General features: G+C 43.9%; 1 protein-coding gene across 2 annotated transcripts; it reads right to left on the minus strand.

The window, feature by feature from the left end:
* Nucleotides 1–1,146: 1,146 nt before the first annotated feature.
* On the minus strand, nucleotides 1,147–21,234 carry PDC (phosducin). Of its 2 annotated transcripts, XM_010406342.4 has the most exons (4): nucleotides 21,125–21,234; nucleotides 6,459–6,542; nucleotides 4,653–4,813; nucleotides 1,147–3,563 (listed from the first exon to the last, which is right to left on the minus strand). In XM_010406342.4, the coding sequence occupies exons 2-4, from the start codon at nucleotides 6,517–6,519 to the stop codon at nucleotides 3,039–3,041; spliced, it is 747 nt and encodes a 248-aa protein (XP_010404644.1). In that variant the 5' UTR covers nucleotides 6,520–6,542; nucleotides 21,125–21,234; the 3' UTR covers nucleotides 1,147–3,038. The 2 variants fall into 2 exon arrangements, with proteins under 2 accessions (XP_010404644.1, XP_019145603.1); XM_019290058.3 differs by lacking the exon at nucleotides 6,459–6,542.
* Nucleotides 21,235–21,964: the final 730 nt, after the last annotated feature.

The raw sequence follows: 21,964 nt of genomic DNA on the forward strand, positions 1-21,964 counted from the left end.
CTCTTCTCAGTATAGTTCTAAAATTTATGACACAAAATAGTTTTACAGAATCATTATTTTCTGTGCCATGGGGTTTTAAGTAGTTTTAAAAATCTCAGTGGTCTTCGTCACTGAGGTTTATGATTCCTCACATCTGAGGGCAGCATTTGGTGTGGTAAGTTTTGACAGGTTGTGATGGTGTGTGGCCCCAGCTGGGACCTAAGGACCACACACGGCTTGTTCGCCTCCCTGGGGCGAGGGGCAGGAGGGTTGGAACAAAGATAAAACTCTTGGGTTGCAATAAGAACAGTTTAATAATTGAAATAAAGTACAATATAGTAATAGCAGTAGTAATAATAATGAAAGGGGGATAACAAAAGAGAGAGAGGAGTACAAGCCAGACAGATGAGTGATCCCAGTGCAGTCCCTCACCACTCACCCACTGATGCCCAGCCCGTCCCCCAGCAGCCATCGGCCCTCCCGGCCAACTGCCCCAGTTCACACTGGGCATGACATCCCATGGTGTGGAATATCCCTCTGCCCAGGGGGATCAGCTGTCCTGGCCATGCTCCATCCCAGCTTCTGGTGTAGCTCCTCACTGGCAGAGCCTGGGACACTGCAAAGTCCTTGGCTGGGGGTAAGCTCTGCTCAGCAACAGCTGAAACATCAGTGTGTTATCAAAATGATTCTGTACTGAATCCAAAACACAGCCCTGTCTGGGCTGCTGGGAGGAAAAATAACTAGCCCAGCTGGCAGCAGGACGCTGGCATCTACCAGAGGCTTTGCTCTCAGTCTGAGCAGCAGTGACACCAGTGATAATTTGTTCACCCCTGTGCTCCATCAGAATATTTAGGGACACTCGGGATCTCTGTGACTTTGAGTCAAAAGGAAGAGTAACCACAGGGCAGAGTAGCAGGAAGGCTGTTCCCATGTGCTTATTGAAGCATTTAGCGTTTGCTACTCAAAAACCTTCGTACAGTAGTAAATGTTTGAGTCAAGTCTTGCTTTTTGTTTTTAAGGTGTTGGGGTTTTTTCCTGCAGAAACTGATAACTGCTGTGATCAGTTTTATTTGCAACTTCATTAGTCATGAGCTTCTGTTGAGGCTTGGTGCCACATGTGTGTTTGCTTTTTGGTTCTTAAATCACAGGTTGAAGAAAATCCTTCTTAAGCATGCTTAATCTGTCTCTTAAATTGGAGTGTCAACTTATTTCTTACAGTAGCTATGGGTGCTGCTTCTGTGGTGCTACTGTTGGGATTTTGTGCTTTCAGCCTTATTCTCAAGGAAATGAAGCTTATGTGATGAGGCTGCTGATGTACAGCCTGATAGCTTTTAAACCAAGTTGGATGAAGAGGGAAAGTTCTCGAGGAAGTTAAGTTCTCACAACTTAAATGGAGATTTTCTTGGCGTGTAGAGGATAGAAATTTTTTGTGTCTTTAAAACACATCATTAACAAAATGCAAGGGAAGTATTGTCCTGCTACTCAGGTAACTGGTTACTTTTATGATGGACAAAAGATAATTCAGTATTTTCTACCTAAACTCCTATAAGATCATTGGATTTTCATGCTGTTTGGTGTATCTGCAAATATTCTGAAGACACAAATGAAATGTTAGGATGAAAGTGACTTTACCTGAGGGGTCAACTTCACGCTTCAGGAAGGGGAGAGAGGACTGCTCCAAGGGAAAAGCTTTATTCCTTTCACCTGGAGTTCCATCAGAAAGGCTTGTCACAGTCTCTCACTCAGCAGTTTACAGCATGGAAATAATGACATTTTGGGAACATGCTATTTGAATTCTTGGTGTAATAAAGTCATGAATTGTTTTACTGGTTAGAGAAGATTGTATGAGAGATGATTAATAAGGTGTACATGAGGTGAGGTTTCTAGAGCTCTGTTAGAATAGTCATCCATGGCAAAACAATGTTAAAAGTAGAAATTCAGTAGTACTTTAACAGTTTCTAAAAAAGAACAAACAAAAGAGAAATAGTCTTTAACATTTTGATCATCTCAAATGTTATCAGCCAAACTGTGCTGTTAAGATCTTTAGTAAGATACAGATACTTCCATTCTCAAACAGCCTTTAGCTTTGGCAGTGTGCAGAAGTCACTGAAGGGTTTCTAATGTTTTGTTGTGTTGTATCAAGTGGAGAGAGAGAGGAATGTTTATAGTGAGTTTATCCCATGTCTTCCTCTCAGATAGATTGTTAAATTGTAGTTCTCAGCAGCTTCCCTTTAACAAAACCTGAAACTTTGAGTTTAGTAAATGTCTAATGAGTGCTTACTAATATTTCATGTCTTTAAGGCTAAGGTTATGTACTACCAATATATTTCGTACTTCCAATGGCAGCTTTTGAGAGCTGATAAGCTTTATGCAGAGTTATTGCATAAGCACAACATACTTTTCCAGAAACTGACAGACATTTTAAATACTGCTGCTCAGCATAGGGAGCTCCCATGAACTGAAATCAGCTGATGCTGTGTCTGTGTCAGCTGTTTGGGTGAAAAACGTACATGAGCACTGAGCTAACTTCTCTCTTTGCATCAGTATTGAATATTAAATGTGGAATAAAATAATGATGTAGACACTTGAGCCATTTAGAAATGCAAGGACTTTGGGCTATTTGTCTGTCCTTTAAACTGCTTGTTCCTGCCAAAATCGGTAGAAGTGAATCAGGAGTCAGGACTTGCTGTAACTTCAGAGCATGGAGATGGCTTTTTGTGTGCACAGAGGGATGGACCAGTCCTGTCCCCACTGAGACGAAGGACTGGTGCTTTGTGGAGACAGGCATGGGCCCTCAAATTTTAATTTGTTTTTCCTGTATTTCTTAAATATCACTGCTGTTCTTCCTATTATTGTGGCTGGCATAGAGATATGTACAGGACTGCCAGTTGTATGTGTTTTAAGTAGAATCCACATACTAACAGTTAAACAATTTTTATGTCTTTGTATGTTACAAATATATCAGCAAAGACCACCTTCTCTAAGTGGGATGAGTGTTACTGACATTGATTTACAGCTGACTGAAGAGGAGAGGGAGGCAGTGAGGACTATGGCTCTAATTATTCAACATCTGGCTCATCTGTGCCATTCCCCAGCACCCGAAGCTCCCTCTCAGGTAGCAGCCCATACTCATTTAGGAAAGCCTCCACATCCACAGCAAAAAACTCCTCATTGAACTGTTCAGAGACACTAATGAAATTGCTCAGCAGCTCCCCGGCCTTGTAGACCAGGAGGGAGGGGAGCACCTCGCTGGAGAAGCGATCCCCAGCGCCCGTGCTGGAGGCCTTGATCTTGCAGAACTTGACGGTGGGGTACTCGGCTGCCAGGCAGGTCAGGCTGCTGTTGAGGGCCTCGCAGCCCTTGACGCCGTCCTCGTAAATGTGCACGATGACCGTGGTGGTTTTGTGCTCCTTCTCCACGGCCTCCAGGAACTGTTCCCCGTTCTGCAGCTCGCACACGAAACCAAACTTGGGCCCGAAGCTGAGCCGCTGGTGCATGTCCTGCATGCAGCGCTTGCGGTACTGCTGTAGGCAGCTTTCGTCCTCCTGTGTGGCGTGAATCAACTCGTACTCCTGCATGCTCATCTGGGAATAGCCAGAGAGTGCTGTTAGTCACTGGGAACCCCTGGGAGCTGGAATGGGGACAGACCCACCTGTTGTCTAGAGAACCCCGAAAGTTGAGCCAGAAGCACCATCACTCCCTACAGCGACTTTGGGAGGTCCCGTCGAGAGACAGGTGCAGATCCTGTCTCAATGCTTGCCTGTCAACATGCTGGTACTGAAAGCAGTGGCCACATTTGGCAAAAATTTATGGATCTCTCAGAGCCCGTGGAAATTTTGCCAGTAGTGGGGCAGGTTTAAGTCCTGTGTTATTAGGGGTTTGGTTCTCCCCTGTTTCAGAATTAGTAAATGGTCGAGTGATGTTCAGGCTCAGAGCACTATCCTGACTGATAGGTTCTTAAACACATTAAAAATTTTCCATTGCCTTAACCAAGGATAGAGCATTGTGGCAGGGAAGGGAGGAAGAAAGATCAAGCTGTGCTGTACAGGATAGATGTGAAATACACTGCTCATTTTACTGAAGTTACCCTTTGCTTGAGAGAGGACTGGATAGAGAGAATCACAGATCCATTAAGGTTGGAAAAGTCCTTAAAGATTGTCAAGTCCAACTATTAACTCAGCACTGCCAAATTCACCTCTAACCCATGTCGCTAAGCACCACATCCCTATTTTTTGGATGCTTTCAGGGATGGTGACTCCATCAATGCCCTGGGCAGCCTATTCCAACATTTGGCCATCCTTATGGGGAAGAAATTTTCCTGATATCCAATCTAAGCCTGCCCTGGAACAACTCGAGGCCATTTCCTCTCATCCTGTCCCTGTTCCCTGCAAGCAGAGCCCAAGCCCCGGCTGCCCCCTCCTGTCAGGGAGTTGTGCAGAGCCAGAAGGTCCTCCCTGAGCCTCCTTTTCTCCAGGCTGAGCCCCTTTCCCAGCTCCCTCAGCTGCTCCTGGTGCTCCAGCCCCTTCCCCAGCTCCGTTGTTTTGCACGTGTTCTGTCTGCACTGTGAGAGTTCTGCTAAGTTACACAGAAATTGAGTGGAAATTCAAGATTTTCTACCTTATAACAGGCATGTTTTATATAGAGCCAAAATTAATTCCTTTTGCTTTTCTTACCTTACGGCAGAATCTCTCTCTGGTATCTTTATCATCTCTGCTGAAAGATCTGTGTGGTGAAGACATTTGTCTAAGCATTTCTTTCTTGCTCGGGGGTAAGGAGTCTCCATCTTCACTCTCTAATTTGAACTTCCTCCAGTCATTGATCACACCTTTGGGCCCTAAGAGAGATGAAGCCGGGTGAGAAAGTGGCTGCAACAAGAGGTTTCTTGAGAAGTTTCTGTTCTTTGCTGGTTTTTCCTTCTGTCCCTCAGTTTATGTGTCCCTCCTCCTTCCAAAGCACTCTCCAGGAGTGCTGAGAACCAAAGCTTTGGGATCAACGTGTCCCAAAAAGAAAGAAAGAGGGTTTTTGTAGCCTGGATCACTTTGGTGATCTGGTTCCTATCAGGATCCTTTGGAAGGATTGTGGTGAACTACATGAGCAGTTAACATGGATGAGGATGTTGAAACCTGTTAAAATTGCCATGTTCGCCAAAGGTGATGTTTGGTAGACAAATATTTGATTTCTTTATAAACAGGGTCTTTAAATATTAATTTAAATATTTAATAAAATTTAAATATTAAATGTGTATAAGGACTCAGAGTAAAACTAAGAGTGCAGGACATTTGAGATTATTTTTAAAAACCCCGAACAATACATGTTGCACTGGAAGAGTAACCCGTAAGGCAAATGATAATTCTGATTGTAATGCAGATCTTGGTCTTTGGAGCTGCTTGATTAAACTGCTTAAATTTTGAAACTGGGAAAAAAAATAATTTCGAAATTCCAGTGCTGTTTTTCAAAATGAAAAATTTTAATCTGCATCTTAGGTTTTAAAGCACAAACAAAGAATACTTCAGTGTTTTCAGAGGTGAAGTTTCCTATGGAAAATTTAGAAAAGACTGGGTAGGCAGCTCTCATTTTCACACAGAAGATGTGATGAAAGTGAGATATAGTGCATGTATATACTTTTTTTTTTTTTTTTTCATAGAATGGTTTGGGGTGGAAGGGACCTTAAAGCTCATCTCATTCTACACCTTCCACTAGCTCTGTTGCTCAGAGCCACATCCAACCTGTGTATATCTCATAATCTTGGCCAACAGCAGCAAGGCTGGTTGGGAAAGAACCCCAGAGTTATTACAAGGGCGGCATTTATTATAGCTCCAAGGAAAAGAAGCCTTTGGAGCACAGGGAGGGAATGATTGGCATCCTGTTACCTGTCAATGGGGTGGAGGAGATGATCCCTGGCTGTAGAGCTGAACACAATGTCAGTACTCATAAAAATCCTGGTGATTGAGCACTGGATTAAAAAGAGTGATGGTTTTGAGTGAGGCCTCTTTTAAAGCTTCTAAATTCTGTGTTTGCCATAAGGGGCATTTTTAGCTCTGAGTGTTCCTTCTGTAAGAAGGGAAAAATCATTTTGCCTTTCTAGTGAAACGCTATCACCTAATTCTAGCGTGGGAGTGTGGGTTTTGTTGCTCTTTTGTTGTCTTCTCTACTCCCCTGGAGAACAAAGTGAAGAAATAAACCACAGGAGTGAGGCAATAAACCAACAGGAGCCACGTTGGGCCATGGCTCTTGGTGGCTTTGTCAAGTGTCCCCTGCATTTGGCCTTTGCTTCAGGTTTGAGGAGGAGCAGCACAACATTTGGTGTTACCTGCCATGGGGGCTGCCACTTGCAAATACCTTCTCATTGCCTTTGGAACCTGTGGTTTTGTGCAAGAGGTTTGGCCAATCCACTGGAACTACTGGAATTCTGGGCTTCCCCAGTGAACATGAACATTTTCACTTATTTTTAGGAAAAAAAACCCAGTTAGTTTCCTCGCCTGTGTGTGTTGCCTGTCCTTCAAAGTTGTCTTCCAAGCTGGTGTTGGCATTTTCTTCCATTTCAGTGGCTGGAGTAGGAGATGCTGCAAGTCCCAAAGGGAGAACAGTTAATAACAGGATAGCAATGGGATAAGCTTACAGCAGGTACAGCACAGTGTGTAATTTCCTGCAGCTGGTGAGTATCAGTGAAGATCAAAATATACATGGTAATTATGGAGCTAGTCATTGACCCACAGAAAGCAATTGGGATATATGTCAGTCTTCTTAAAAAGGTGTCTGGCCAGATTCTCAGGTGAGCATTCCTTCATTATGGTGTTCCTTCCCAGTCACTGGAGAATATCAGGGATGTGGTCATGGGAAATGGTGGGTGTAAAACTTCCTGTAATGCCAATGTGTACTGAGTATTTTCTTTCTTTTCTTTCTTTCATTCTTTCCTTCTTTTCCCTCTTGGAATTCAGAACCTATTAATTTTCCAAGTGCTGTAAGTATTTATTTTTAAGGGTTGCCCAGACTGCTCATTTCACATACAGAAAATGGAGCCAAATATTTGAACCTGTTGGGCAAGAGACCTCTGAACATCCTGGAGCTGACTGGGCCATGTTTGTTGCAAAACAGCAAACCAATGGTGGTTATAAATTAAAATCACTTTCTTGTTCCACCCTTTCTATAAACCAGGCAACCCAAGGAGCCAGGTGACACTCTCAGGGCACTGTGATTCCCTAACACCCTTTTTGTCTCTTACAGTGGTGTTTCTGAAGTAGAACCACATTTATTTTGAGTGTTCCCACCAAGGAGATGATCCTAGCTGGGTGGTGCCAGAACACTACAGAGCAGCCAGAAGTCTTAAGGAAGTGATTGGAGTATTCCCATTAAGTCTAGACTAGTTTCAGCTGTTCAGGTGCTAAGGTAAGCTTTGTTTGCCTTCACAGTAGCAAAGATGGTCTCCCACCATAACTGCCTTATTTAAAGGCTGCTGGGGTGTTAGACTGGAGTGATAAATAGTGGTGTATGCATAGGAGGGAATGTGCCTTCATTTTTCTATAGCAGTATCAAGAGATAATGTGGAATAACAGCTGAGCAGGACACAAGGTACCTGATTCTTGTGTGTATTGGGACTAAAGCTGATTAGCAAATGTGCAAATAAGTTGTTCCATGCATGTACCTGTGGCAATTAATCAAAACTTGTGGGAAATATTGCAAGTAAGTTTGAAAGAAAAGCAGGTAATGAGTTAAGCTTTATTAGTATAAATTCTGTAGGTTGCTCCATAGATAGGTTGTCATCGCTGCATAGATCCTGATTACCGGATTAATTGCTATTCCCACAATTCTGAAATAGAAATCTGAATGTAATCCCATCTCACTAGTCAAAATTAAGAATCTTTGCCATGTCAGGGATGAGCAGATATATATGCTGGGTCAAAGTCTTAAGTCATTCCCTTGGCTTATATGTGCATCTACAATAAGCTCTTCTGTCTGCTTCTGCTGCAGGTTTTCTTTGTTCTGGGAGGAGCAAGAGGGTTTGATTCTCTGTGTGCTTTGCAGTTTCAGAGCTTTGAGCCCTGAAAAACACTAAAAGCACAGGGTATGAAGCTCAAGCACTCAGTTGCAGGCTCAAACCAGAAAACTTGACTGTGCTTCTGGTGAAACATCTCTCTTCCCATAGGTGGGAACAGATTGCTTAACAAATGAAAGGTCTCTGTAAAATTTATGTTACGGATCTATTGTGCCCCATAAATCTGTGAAGATTAGATGAATCATAACAGCATAAAGGCTGTATTTCACCATTCTTCTGCAGTGTGGCACGAGGCAACAACCCTGACCATGCACAGGCTGGGAGGCTGACTATGGACTGGGAGTGGGAACTCCTAAAGCTTAATCTTGTCCCTGTGACTGAGTCGGGCTGTGAGCTGGGAGCCAGGCATGCAAACTGTTCTCCTTTCAGCTCAGCAGGGCTGTAAATCCTTGTCATTCTTATCTCTGCCCTGGGAAAATGGGCCTGGCTGAGCCAGCTGTTTCCCAACCAGGCAGCTGAGGTCAAGGCACATGGGACAGGGTGGTCCGTGGGAGGGTGTTCCAGGCTGAGCTTGCTCTCCTCGAGGAAAACGCAGCGGAAGCTCTTGTGTGTTGTGTGTGGGCAAAGCCAGGCAATCACCTCGGTAGGGAACTCTCCCACGTCCTCATCCAGGGTTGAGGTGGAGCTGTTGGATGGCTGGTTGGGGGTTTTTTGGGTGGTGAGGAGGTGTTCTTTTATGTGCCAGGCAAGCAGCATTTTCCAAAGTTAAAAATGAGCTTCCCAATAAATGGGGAAGTGTGGGTTCTGCCAGCTGTGAGGTTGTTGTTATGCAAGTGCCTCTGTGAGGAAATGTCTGTGTTAAGGCTGAGTCAGCACCACAGAAGGTGTCACAGAGTAGGTCAGGATGGCCCATCATGAGTGTCTCAGATGAGAGGGTGCCACCTGCTTGCCTCTACAGGTGTGCTGGGACCTGGTGTGTCCAGCATGGGGATGGCTGGAAGGAACCCTCTTCTGCATCACATGGCAGCTCTTGCAAGAGCAGCAGCCCCTTGGAGAGGCTCATGTGGGTGCAAGTGGGTCATAATTTGTTGACTGATAGTGTTGTCTTTTAGAAATTCCTTTAAGGTCACCTGACTAAGGCCATCAACTTCAACCTGAGTTGGCCTGAGAGCATTGCTAGGCCCAGGACTCAGAGGCAGCGATTCACTGCATGGGCATGGTTGGATTCAGCAGGGATGGAGAATGGCCATCCCAACCTACTCTTACAGATTCCTTACTGCTTTACAGCTGATTATTTTCTTTTTTTTTAAATCATGTAACTCATGCAGTCTCTCAATCCCAATACGTAACTGGCTCAGGGTAGGAGCACAGAGTCCCCTGAGAGGGTGTTGTGTCACACAGCAGGAAGATGTGCAGTGATGGTGACGTGAAGATTAATGTCATCACTGGAGTTAGTTATGTCTCCTAGTTCCAAGGAAGCACCAAGGAAGCTTCCAAGGAAGACCTTCCAGCCCATCAGCTGTCGTTAGTACCGATCCCAAGCTTCCCCTTTGTACCATTCTGACATTCCAGATGAGCAGCCATCTCTGGGGAGGGGAGGAACTGCTAATTTAGAAGATCTTTTGTATTTTCATTAGCTTTTCTCATTGGTTTTGATGACTGAAAGTGGCTCCTGAAAAGTTCAAATGAGGGAACAACTTCTCCTTATCAGGTCCATGGGTCATCAGTGCACTAGGCCCTATTTTGTCATGTGTGTGGTGGCTTTACATATGTATTTTAAGAGACTGATCATTCTTTAAGTTCTTTACTTTCCTGTCTTTCTGTCAGATTTTCTGAGTGAAGAAAGAAAAGATGACAATTTCTTCATGGAGAAGATTTTTGTGTCCCAAAAAAACTTCTTCACCAAGAAAAAACCCCAAATTCAAAGTATAAGCCTGATGCTGCCATTTAATTTCTATGAGCTTTGGATCTGTTGTAGATCAGAAGCAGAATTCCTGTTATTGCTGCTCATTCCTCTGGTGTCATTAAACTGGACAGGCCAGCCTTACTACAGGGTAGAAATAACCATTTAATGAAGTGGTTCCTTTTTATCCAATATGGAAGAAGGTTTTCTGCTTAGTAACAAAGCACAGAATCATGGAACAGCTTGGGTTGGAAGGGACCTTAAAGCCCATCCAGTGCCACCCCCTGCCATGGGCAGGGACACCTTCCACTAGCCCAGGGTGCTCCAAGCCCCATCCATCCTGGCCTTGGACACTTCCAGGGATGGAGCATAATGTTATGCCTTTGGCCTTCCCAGAGATGTCTCTGTTTACCCAAAATGACAACTTCACTATTTTCTCTTGCTCATATCGAACTTCTGAGGTAGCTCAGGAAGAAAGCACGATAGCTGTGTACTGTAATGAAGCCTTGTTTAATCCTTGTAAAAGATTGCAGCTGTAAATACAAAAATAGTGCCTTGTAGTTGTGAGTTACAGTTACAGAAGAGAAGGAAATTAAATAAAAATATCCCTAAACAAACTGTAAAAGGCAAGATGCATTCTGCAAAGGACAAAGACAATAAATAAAACTTGCTTTCCAATATAAGAGTTTTTGCTGCTAGTCCAGTAAGTAAACATGAGTAATATTTTTCTCAAAATACCAACTTGTTATAGGCACAAATTTGCTGCTTTCCATCTGTGCAAATCCTGCTGAAAATGCTGTTTGTGTCTGGGTTTAGGTAAGTGGATCAGCAGCAGGCTGCCAATCCTCAGTGGTTGGTGGGACATTGCTGGTGAAGTGGCAAGTGTGACATTTTGGGGACCCTTGGGGGGAAGAATGAAAACTGAAGGGTGTTTGGCAGTGAGATGTGGTTGCACGTCTCTGTGGAGCTCCATGTGGGTGGGCGCTCAGCCGGGACGTGCTCTGAGTGTTCCCCTGGCTCTTGGGAAGAGTGTTTGAACTTGAGCAGCACTTCTCTCTCCCAAGGGCTAATTTGAATCTTGCTTCTCTGCCCATTTTCCCTGGTTCTCATTTGCAGAATTCCCTCCCTGATTGCTCTTGTTCCCTCTCTCAAATGGTAATTAATGGTCACAGATGTACCTGGTGCGTGGGCAGCTTCTGAAGCAAGCAGGACAAGAGAAGGAGCAGCCATGGATTTAAATGTTCAGGTTCTTGAAATTTGGGGGAATAGGGTAAAATAACATGGAATTGGAGAAGGCATCATTCCCCCTGCCTGGGCAGTGGAATGGAGCGAGTCCTTCGCTCTGCGTGTACCCTTGGGAGGGCTGGCGTCCTCCTGTGCCTGCAGCAGGGACAGGTTGCCAAGAATCCTTGGTCATGGATGTGCTGAGGCTCGCAGGAGGCATTAGCACAATCAAGATCAGTGCTGAGGCTGGAGTTGCAGCCCTTTGCCCAAGGCTGTACAGCACCTTCCATGATCTGCTGCCAGGCCCTGTGCCAGGGAGTGGCAAATGTGGAGCACCTGGAGCTGCCCTTGCATCACGGGCAATCAGATCCCTTACAAGAAAGCAGCTAAAGACTGGCTTAAGAGCCAACCTTCTTTGTGTGCTTTGTCACCCCAAGGTACAAAGACAGGCTGATTGTGTGGCAAAATGGAAACATCCTGGGGTCACCTCAAGGCAAAAGCGTGGTGTATCATGGAGTGATCGGGTCACTGTGGCTGGGAAAAAACATCATTTCAAAACACCGGGCCAGGACTTGATTTGCTAGAGAAGAGGTCATATGATGGGAATAAAGCATAAAGCAGGCTGGGCTGACGCAGGGAGCTGCCAGCTCTGCTGCATGTCACTGGGACTGATGAGAGGGTTATGGGATTGGATTATTCCCTCTATCCGCTTTAGCAGAGTTATGCTGTTCTTTATTTGTGAGGTGGAAACATTTTAAATAGATGAATCCAATGTTTCATTTATCCTTAAGGCTTTACCAATTAGGAAATTCCTGATGTGACTACCCCTGGCTTCAGCGTTGTGTTGGGCTGCAAGATCATAGGATCAAATAAATATCCCTTTCTTTTCCTCTTTATTTTAGTCTTTCAAAATTTGGCCTATAATTATGCACCAGGAATTATTCATCTTTTCAGGATTGCACATTTATTTCTGGATATCACTCTGAAACAGGAAATTAGCTCAATGCCTTCACAGTAATCAGTGACAGGACAAGAGGGAATGGCTTCAAACTGCCAGACAGTAGCTTTAGATTAGATACTGGGGAGAAATTGTTCCCTGGGAGGGTGGGGATGCCCCAGGATCCCTGGAAGTGTCCAAGGCCAGGTTGGACAGGGCTTGGAGCAACCTGGGCTAGTGGAATGTGTCCCTGCCCATAGCAGGGGGTGGCTTTAAGGTCCCTTCCATGCCAAGCCATTCCATGATTCTGTGATTCTATGATTCACTTCTATCAGAGTACCAGGGTTTTGTCTGGAAAGGTAGAATGCAGATATTTTAAAACAGGACTTGGTTTATTTTTAGAGGAAAAATAATAGTTGCCATTAGCATGGCAATAGTGTTAACATTGCCAGTAGTTGCCACGTCAAATTTCAATTAGCATTAACCAAAAAAATTTTATTTGGAAAAGCTTAATTTTGTATATGAAGTGGTGAATATCTTTTGAAACTTGGGATTCAAATTTTGGGGCATGTTGCATATTTGTTGGAGCAGCTCCTTCATCGTTACTCTTGTGATGAATTAATCCTTTTTTTTAGTTATTCTGCCAGGAAACCTGTTATTGATTTATCTTCTTTTTAAACAAACTTGGCTGTATCAAGCAGGGTGGAAGAGGAGAGAAGAGAGGCTGGATACTGAGAAAATGCCTATTTGAAGTGAGAGGGAGCAGCCAACATTTTCAAATGCAGATTATTTAAGGGCACGAACCTCAATCCATGTTTAACCTCAATGCCTGGCCCAATTTGTCAGATGGATTGGACAGTTCACCATGGTCTCTGGGAGTCTGGGCAGAGTTTTCAGTTGATGTTTAAGTCTGTGTTTCTTTCTGAACGCCACGTTCATGTTTGCTAAAGTCGATATGTCCTTCAGAGCCTTGGTTGGAGTTTATTGCTGTATTTAGCAAAGTCATTATGGATGGCAGAAGCCCAGGGCAGAGATTGTGCATATTTTTTTCCCAAGCTGAACAGATGTTTGCAACGTGTATAATCCCTATAATTTGTCAAAAATCTCTTGTGTCAGAGCTGTAACTCTGGCAGGGACTAGAGACAGGTGCTTGGAGAGGTTGATGGCTGGTGTTTTATGGAAAAGGGAAGGAACTTGAGTTTGTTGTGGGATTAATTAGAGGTCTAGAAATAGTTACCATGTGAGGACTTTTGATCAAATCTTACTGCTCCTTTCCATCAAAAACCAGCAGGTGCCTGTGGGGCAGGGCTGAGAGGAATCAACACTTGTGAAGCTGGAAGAGCATCCACTATCTCTTTTGGGATGGGTTTGACCAAGAATGCCTCCCAAGGCTCTGGACATGCAAAAAATTGCCCACAAAAACAAGTTAAGAAAATAGTTTTGGAATTATAACATTTAATTCTGGTGGGTGTTTTTTCAGGCTTTTTTTTTCTCCTTAGCTGGTTGATATTCTTTTCAAATGTGTATTTGTAACCATAAATCAGTAGGGATATTTGCTTTTACTTTTTTCATATCTACACTTTGTTACCATCATTTGGAAAAAGCAGGCTTGACTTAGACAACAAGCTTCCTCTAAAGCAGGGTCTAAACAGTCATTATCTCAAACTTGAGAGCTAAACAATTAAAAAAAAAAATGAAATTCTTCACAACAGCTTTCATGTTGGTGTACTCTTCATTCCTGGCTTTCTCTGAGCATTAACATCCATCCTCTGAGATGTGTGAGGATCTTGTTTCCTGCTTTCCCATCATTAAAAATTTAGATTATCTTCTAATTCTGACCCTCTCTCACTGAACTAGTGCCCTTCTCTGCAGCTGGGCCTCCTCTTTCCAGAGAAGGTCCCTGTGTGAAGGGAGAGGAGTGAACCATCTTTGTTTTGGGCACTTGACCAGGGGTATTTATTAACTTGTGGCAGTCTAATTACATTCACACATCTTGTGGTGCTGCTTCATGTGTAAAGTAAGTCACAGCAGACCAAGACCTTGCTATGGTAGGGAAAGGGACAGGTGACCTTGGGTGGTCAGGCACTGGTGGAGTCCCCATCCCTGCAGGGATTCAACAGTGGTGGCCCCTGTTTGCAGCACCTGGGGATGCGTTTTGGCCTTGGCAATGTTGGGTAAATGGTTGGATTCAATGATATTGGAGATCTTTCCCAACCTAAATTCTGTGATTCAGATTGTGCTCCCAAGAATTTCTTGTGTTTTCCAGCCTGCTCCCTTGGAACTCTTCCTGTAGGACTGGCAGAGCCAAACTTGCGACTTCCAGGTGCTTCCTCTTCCTCCATTCCCTTTTTTATTCTTCTGCTAAAGTGTCCTGAGTGCATCTCAGCATCTTAGAAGAGCTGACAGATTAATTTCCTTATTTCTCTTAAATGTGAAGATCTAGAGGTAAAAGTGGTCATTCTGTATTTGTTAAAGGCAGCAGAGAAAGTGTCAGGAGGACACTGCCAGTCTGGAATTGGGTTCAGTATATCCACAAGCACACATCCTGCTGGACATGGTTTTGGTTTTGGGTTGGTTTTTTTTTTTTTTTCACTTGACCACTTACCAAAAAATGGACTTGGCATGTAATTGATTAAATGATGGAGGCCCAGGTCCTGCTCCAACCAGCTGCTCCTTTGCTTGCAAGATCAGAAATAACCTTGTCTCTACTGAATGGTCCTGACATCCCTATGGCAACTATGACTGCATGAAGTCAGTGATAATAGGAATGTATTCCTCTTATTACCTTTATTAATTAGAAGATGAAAGCCAAAGCAGACAGGATTGTGTGGCCCCTGAAAGCCCTGGAGTGTTTACATCAGGTCTGTACCTTCCCTATATCCCAGAATCACATAGTTGGGTTAGAAGGGACCTGGAGATCATCCAGTCCAGCCCCCTGCTAGAGCAGATGGATCTCATCCAGGTGGGTTTGAACATCTCCAGAGGAGGAGACTGCACAGCCTCTCTGGGCAGCCTGTTCCAGTGCTCAGTCACCCTCACAGAAAAGTTTATCCCTTTTCTACAGAGAGTATGGTATCCCTTTCATACCATTCATGTCATTCCAGAGGTTTCATGTTTTCCTTTGGATCCTGTGATTGACTTGTAATTATAAATGGTGAGTTTTCATTAGCTAATTTGTAAATAACTTTACATGTAGCTTGTAAAACTGCACAAAATTGGAATTATTTTGCTTCCTTTTCAGACCAAGCAAGGCAAACTGGGGTTGCAGTTATGCAGCAGCTGAGGCATGTACACAAGTTTCTCTGAGCATATAAATAAATGTCATGATTCGAAGCACAGGCTGATGGCTTAAAACACATGTGTTCCCTCTCCTTCTCCAAAAACACAGCTCAGATAAAGAGCAGAGCAAATCCTTTCCCAGGGACTTTTATTTATGTAGAAACTGGAGCACGAATGCTGGGCCAGTTTCTCTGTGTACAGTTGGTTGTTTCTGAGACTTCTTCACAAGGACTGCCATGGCTCTATCCTAAAATTAATTCCAAATATTTTAGCCTTCCCTGTGCTCAGGCTGTAATTGTATCGCCTCCTGAGAAGCCATCTGACAGTGTTCTTGGAGGATTCTGACATTCACTGAGCGCAAGAGCATCAGCAGCAAAGCTTGTTGTAACAAGCAGGAGGAGAGACCAGGAGCTTGTTGCAGAGGAAAGGAAGGAAAAGGAAAAATAAAGGGAACAAAATGATCTGGTTAAGAAAGACCGTGCTGTAAACCCCTCTGACTCATTTCATCCACTTCATGTGTGTACAGCAGCAGCCCAATGCCAGTTTACCCCTCCCAGGGGTGGGATTTGGAGCTGAGCCCAGGGACAGCGTTCTGATCGCCTGCGTGCTGGGAACATGCTCCTACCAAACCCAAGGAATGACAGCATCACTGATACTGCGGCTCTGGGTGAGGGCAAAGCGCCCCAATTCCTCAGGTTCCTGTGGCAACCTTGAGGGTAAATGGAAAATACGCTCAACACAGGTGCCTGAACACAATGTTCCTGTGCTGTGGGATTTAGGTACCTTGTGCAGCGACCCAGAGCAGCCCTGGCTCTGCTGCCACTGGGGCTGAAGTGATAAAATAAGCCAGGTCCTTACCCCTTCTGTTTGCAGCAGGTGGCCATGGGATTAGCAGGAGTCAGGACAAGAGACAATGGAGGTGTTCTGAGGGCAAGTTTTCTTCTCCCTGCACATTTGTTTGTGGAGCAGGGTGTGATGTTTGGTTAAGCCCAAGCCTGACTCCAGCTGTGAAGGCTGTGGCAGATGTGGGAAGTGGATGGAGGTGCAGCCCTAGCAGTGTGCTGTTCTTGGGAAAGGAGAGGAATTCCATGAGCATTAGAAGTAATGAAATCTGATCTTTTTCCTAGGATTCGTTTTCTAATGGTTTTGACACCTAAAAGCTTTTTGCTGTGGGCTTCAGCACTAAATGGGGCTCTATTTGTGGATTCTCCAGTGCTAAAGAATAAGACATGAATGCAAGTGAGAGAATTCCCTCTCCCTCTGGGAGAATTAGACTCAGATACAAACCCAGAGACTGTCATACATTGGAGAAAAACCACGCTATTTCAGATTGCCATGATGTCAGAGATTTGCATTCACTTGGTAAGTGACTGTTGCAGTATTAGCTGTCCCAACGGAACAGCTCAAATATGAATCAGTTTGTAAGAGCCTTATTTATTGATGTGTTCCAACAAGGTCTCTTTAAAAAAAATCAAATCACAATTCATTTAACTATTTAACAGCACCAGATTAGGCAGTATAGCAGCAAATCTATATTAATCCCTTTACTTTAAACATTGCAGGAGAGTCTTGGGTGATCCATCAATATTCATACTGAACAGAAGGGAATAATCAAATTTTAAAGTCCTAAAATGACTGTTACTCTGTTTTAAATAAACAGCCACTTTCTAAAATTAATAAAGTCATGGAATCATAGAATGGTTTGGGTTGGAAGGGATGTTAAAGGTCATCTTGTTCCAAGCCCCTGGCATGGGCAGGGATACCTTCCACTGGTCCCCTAAGGCATATGTGGATAAATACATCCTGGTGTGTGGTTTGCCATGGGCCATGAGTTACAGAAATTGCTGCGACAACTTGGTTCAGTGGCCTGAAACCCTTTTTGGATAAACTACAGAACCTGACTTGCCTTGAGAGGATGCAGGCATGGATAATGGGGACCAAAATTTGCTCTCCTTGGCAGAGACGGTCCCTGGAAGCGAAGGGCTGGAGGTGGCTGTGGTGTGGGTGCTGAGGAAGCCCCCAGGGTCTGAAGGCACAATGTTTAGATCTCAGAACATCCATGTCTGGCTCATTTCCTCCTCTGGCAGAGCCTGACTTCTCCTAACTCTTTCTGAGCACTTACTTCATCCTGCTTGGCTTCAGGCTTAGCCAGGCTATTTTTAGCTAGGCCGTATTTCCAAATGTGCCTCTTGCCTGTGACCAAATGTGGAGTGTCACAAAATAAACCTGGGCACATCCAGCATGGAAGGGGGCAAAGGTGAGCTGTTGGCAGGTGCTGCTTCCTGGGATCTTGGGACAGAATTGAGGTCTCCCCATGACAGTGACCCTGGACCTGCATTTAACTTAGAGTTGCTGGGGCAGGTGGTTCATCATTGTGTGCTTGCAGAGAGGTGAGGTCCAAGGATTTATCTCATCCCTTCCTTTAAAACACCCTCCATTTGCTTTAAGGCCTTCCTTATGGGATCGCTGTACTGTTACTGCTTTAAGCCTGGACAGCATTCCTGCCCCCATGAGGAACGGGAATGGGTGGTTATCCTTGGATTCTGCTGCAGGCAGCTGTTTCCATGGGATTCCAGCAATTTGGAAGGACAGGAATCAGCACCCCAATTGTTTTATTTGAAACTTTGTGCCAAAATGCCAAGCCTTTATTATAACATGTTTTCATCTCAAATTACCGTAAAGTCTTTAATTCCATGCAAAACAACTCTGTAAGATATTGCACAAATGGAATAATTCAAGAATATTTTAATTATGTCACATTATGAATGATTGACACTGCTAAAATGGCAAGGATATGCAAATAGAAACAAATGTAATTTCCAGATGCCATTTGAATGCATTCCTTTAATATTTTCAAAACAAAGAGATTGATTTTGTGGAAGATCAGCTCTCTCTGCAGGAATCACTGCTCCTGCCATCCCTTCCCCTGCTAGAATGCAGGGAGAAAAACTGTATGGCATTTGCTCACTGCAATTTCCTGCATTTTTCTTATTTGTTTGATCTCTGGCTGATAGATTGGAAAGGGCTCTGGGTCATCAAAAAAGAGTTTCTTGTTTTGGCAGGCAAATATATGGAGCTATTTTTCAGGCTCATCATTATTCCTCTGCATGTTGTTGCCCTCATTTTCCATGTCTGTCCATAACAAAAATGCCAATGAAAATTTGAAATGTTTCATTTTAGGTTAAAATAAAAAAAAGAAGAGTTACTACAAGAGGTGACACGAATTCACCAAGCCTTTAACTTGAAGTTGGAAGGGGTGGGGTTTTTTTGTTCTGGTTTGGATTTTGTTCTTTTACTCAGAAAGTGCAAATCCCATAATTTTGGCCAACTCTGCTCATACCTGGTGTTGGGGTAGACCTCATTTCTCACTTTAACTTTGTTTTCTTCTACTCATAGTCCTTTGATATCCTCATCCCAGTAAGCAGCAGAATAGGAATTTCTCTGGACTGGGATGCTGACTGTGGAGATGCTCTACAACTTTACCTGGAATTCCGTAGGCATTGAATATTAAAGAAAGGAGCTGTGGGATGCATTCTGCTCAATACAATAATATATTGGTTTATAGCACGTTCCAGCTTGTGTTTAAATCCATGAGAGGTTTCTCTGTATTTGGGCTGAGGCTGAAGTCTGTGCTCACTCAAGCAGTTCAGAATTAAGGGTGTAATTCAGTCTCACTGTGGTTGGCCATGTGCCCTAGAGTGAGCCTCTTTGGGAGTTTAAGATGGGAGAGTGCTGAAAGCTGGTTACCAGGCTCTCCAGCTGAGTTCCCCATGTCCTTTGGCCACCTTATACACAGCAAATCTCAGAGGCGAGCTGATTTCCTTTACCCTCCTTGCTCACCAAAGCCTAAGTGGGCAGTACAATCTCCGGTGGGTTTTCTGTCCACAGGTGCCTTGTGGGGTTGTTAATCTGGTGTCATATCGCTGGCTATGTGAAAGAAGACAATAGGTCTAAAATACGGGGTGGGAAGCTAAGGATGATGTCGATTTTTCCTAAGTTCTTGCAGTTCTACATTTAAGACTCTTCTGAAGATGCAGGGCTGGTGCAGAGTGCGAGTCACAACCTCCCAGAGCTGCAGGTGGTTACCCCATGGAGCTGCCTGATCCCTAGAATCCAGTGCAATGTTTATGGAGAATTATTTCTGCACTGATTGCATTGGTCAGGCTCTGGTTTTGCTTTGGAGGGCTGTAGGGGGGCAGGAAATGCCCTTTGGTGCTGTGATTCACCCAGGAAAAACCTTTGCAGTTGAGCTGAGGGTATGACCAGATGGCCCCATGAGTATTTTGAAGGTGTGAAATACCTGTAGGGTTTTTGAACTTTGTAAATGAGGAATATGGGAGCCCTGTGATAGCTTTGAGACACACTGCTGCTAGAGAGGAATTCCCCTTATCACTGGAAACCAGCAGTTGCACATCCTGGTGTATAGTAATCATCTTTAACTATGTTATTTGCTCTCAAGCTGTATTATTTTGGTGATTATCTCTCATGCCCTAATGCATTTCCCATCTTTTAGCTGTGCTGTAATTATAATTGCTAGGATTAATCTTTAATATTTGTAACAAAGATCAGCTTAAAATCCCATTCTGAAACAGGATGAAGCACTTCCATATAATTCTAGCAATCTGGTACAGGTCAGCTGCAGAAGAATGGGTTAGGTTGAAATTATTCCCTCCTGTCAAAAAGATGTCAAATGCTTGCAGGAAACCTGTAAAGCCATTGATTGTGCGGGTGAAACTGTTTGTGGGAGGGGGTGGAAGCAAGAATCCAAGGTGTAATTTTGCCCTAATGTTTCTTGACCACTCAGACCCATTCTAGTCACAACATGCTCATCATCTGGGGATCTCAGCTGTCCAAAGCAACCTCTCAGGGCCCAAAAATGGAGTTTTTCTCCATCTTTTTATGTAACGCATTATTTATACCTTTAGTTACATACCTGTCACCTGCCTAAAAGTAGTGCTGTCACAGCAGCTACAGAGGGAATTGCCCATGGTACATTTGGGTTATTATTCTTTCACACCAATATTTGTGCTCTTGCAAAACATTCTCTTGCAAGAAAACAATTCTTGCAAAACCAAGCTGAGATTAGATACGTGGATAAGAAGGAGTCATTCTAAAGTTACCACTTAGAGTTCCTTGGAGGCTCCGAAATGGGCCCAGACGTGAACATTTTCTGGAGATTATCCCAGAGATTTCAGCCCTTCACTCACCTTTCCCCAGAGCACACAACTCCATCCCAGCACAGGCAGAAGAAATGGTGTTTTTATATTCTCTTGCAGATCCTTATATACAGATATTCAAAGGTAGGTTACAAAAGAGTAGAAATCCCATTTTTGAATCAAATCAATGCCAAAATCAAATAGAGAGAGACAGGATTCCATGCAAGGAATAGAAAAGCCCTGTTAAATTAGATATAGGAGTCACTTCCAATAGTCTGGGCACACATTGTCAGCAGATCCAGTGTCTGATTTCTAATGTATTTCCATTTCTCCCAAATGACCCCAGCTGGAGTGAGGCACCACTCACTGCCCATGCATTCATTTAAAGCACAAATAATGACAGCTCTGGCAGCTCGTTGTGCTCAGTTTAATGAAAGCAGCCTGCCAAATTCACAGCTGGGAACCTGGCAGTAGCTGTTATGTCACCAGCCCCATTTCAGCCTGATGCTGCCAAAGGTGAGGCTCTTCTGAGAGACCCCATCACTTATTAGAACTTTTCATATACCACTCATACATCTTCAAAACACCATATTTTTTTCTCCCTACTGAAATCAAACTTGAAAGGCAAGGTTTGGATGCACAAATCATGGTACCTGAGAGGCTCAGTCCCTCAGCTCCGCTGTTCCCGGGGGCTGACGAATGTCCTTGGAGTTTCCAGGAGAGGAGCTGGATTACAACTGACCACAGCAAGACCTGGCCCCTGATTTACATCCCTCTGGAATGATGACCCTTGCAGAAATAGCCTTGGACAGGTAATAGGATTATCAGCAGAGAATTAGAAAATTCTCTTCTTTAGTTTGAGCCAATGAAGCTGCAGACTGGAGAGAGGTTTAAAGGATTTGGTGCTTATATATAATTGGGCAGGGAGAAAAACAGCTGAGCCCCAAGAGCCACCACAGATGGCACCTTGCTATTGCAGAGCCAGGTGTATTAAAAATGCTGGAGATGTACAGATGGATTATAGGAACAGTGTAAGAACCCGTTACTGGATGCAGGAAAGCTGTCCTTACAACCCTGATGGCCTTTTCAGTATTTCTGAGCTGTGGTGGGACTGCAGTTTATCGAAAGGATAAAAGTATTCACAGAAATTGTGCTAATATTTAAATAAATCACCCAGTCATACCCAGTTACTCAGTAAGCACTGACAGCGCAAATGAAAAAAGGGGGAGGGAGAATTTTGTTCTATGGAAGGCTATAAATGTCTTATGTGGCATCAAGGAACATTAAATTCTAAGCAGTTTTAAATGGAAGGCTTGCATTTAAACACCTGCAGCTGTGGCTGTGACATGAAGTTGGATGCTCTGCAATCAAGAATATCACAGAATCCCAGAATGGTTTGGGCTGGAAGGGACATTACAGCCCATCCAGTGCCACCCCCTGCCATGGGCAGGGACACCTTCCACTATCCCAGGCTGCTCCAAGCCCTGTCCCAC

Source organism: Corvus cornix, chromosome 8 (genome assembly GCF_000738735.6).
Source record: "Corvus cornix cornix isolate S_Up_H32 chromosome 8, ASM73873v5, whole genome shotgun sequence".
NCBI classification, from domain to species: domain Eukaryota; kingdom Metazoa; phylum Chordata; class Aves; order Passeriformes; family Corvidae; genus Corvus; species Corvus cornix.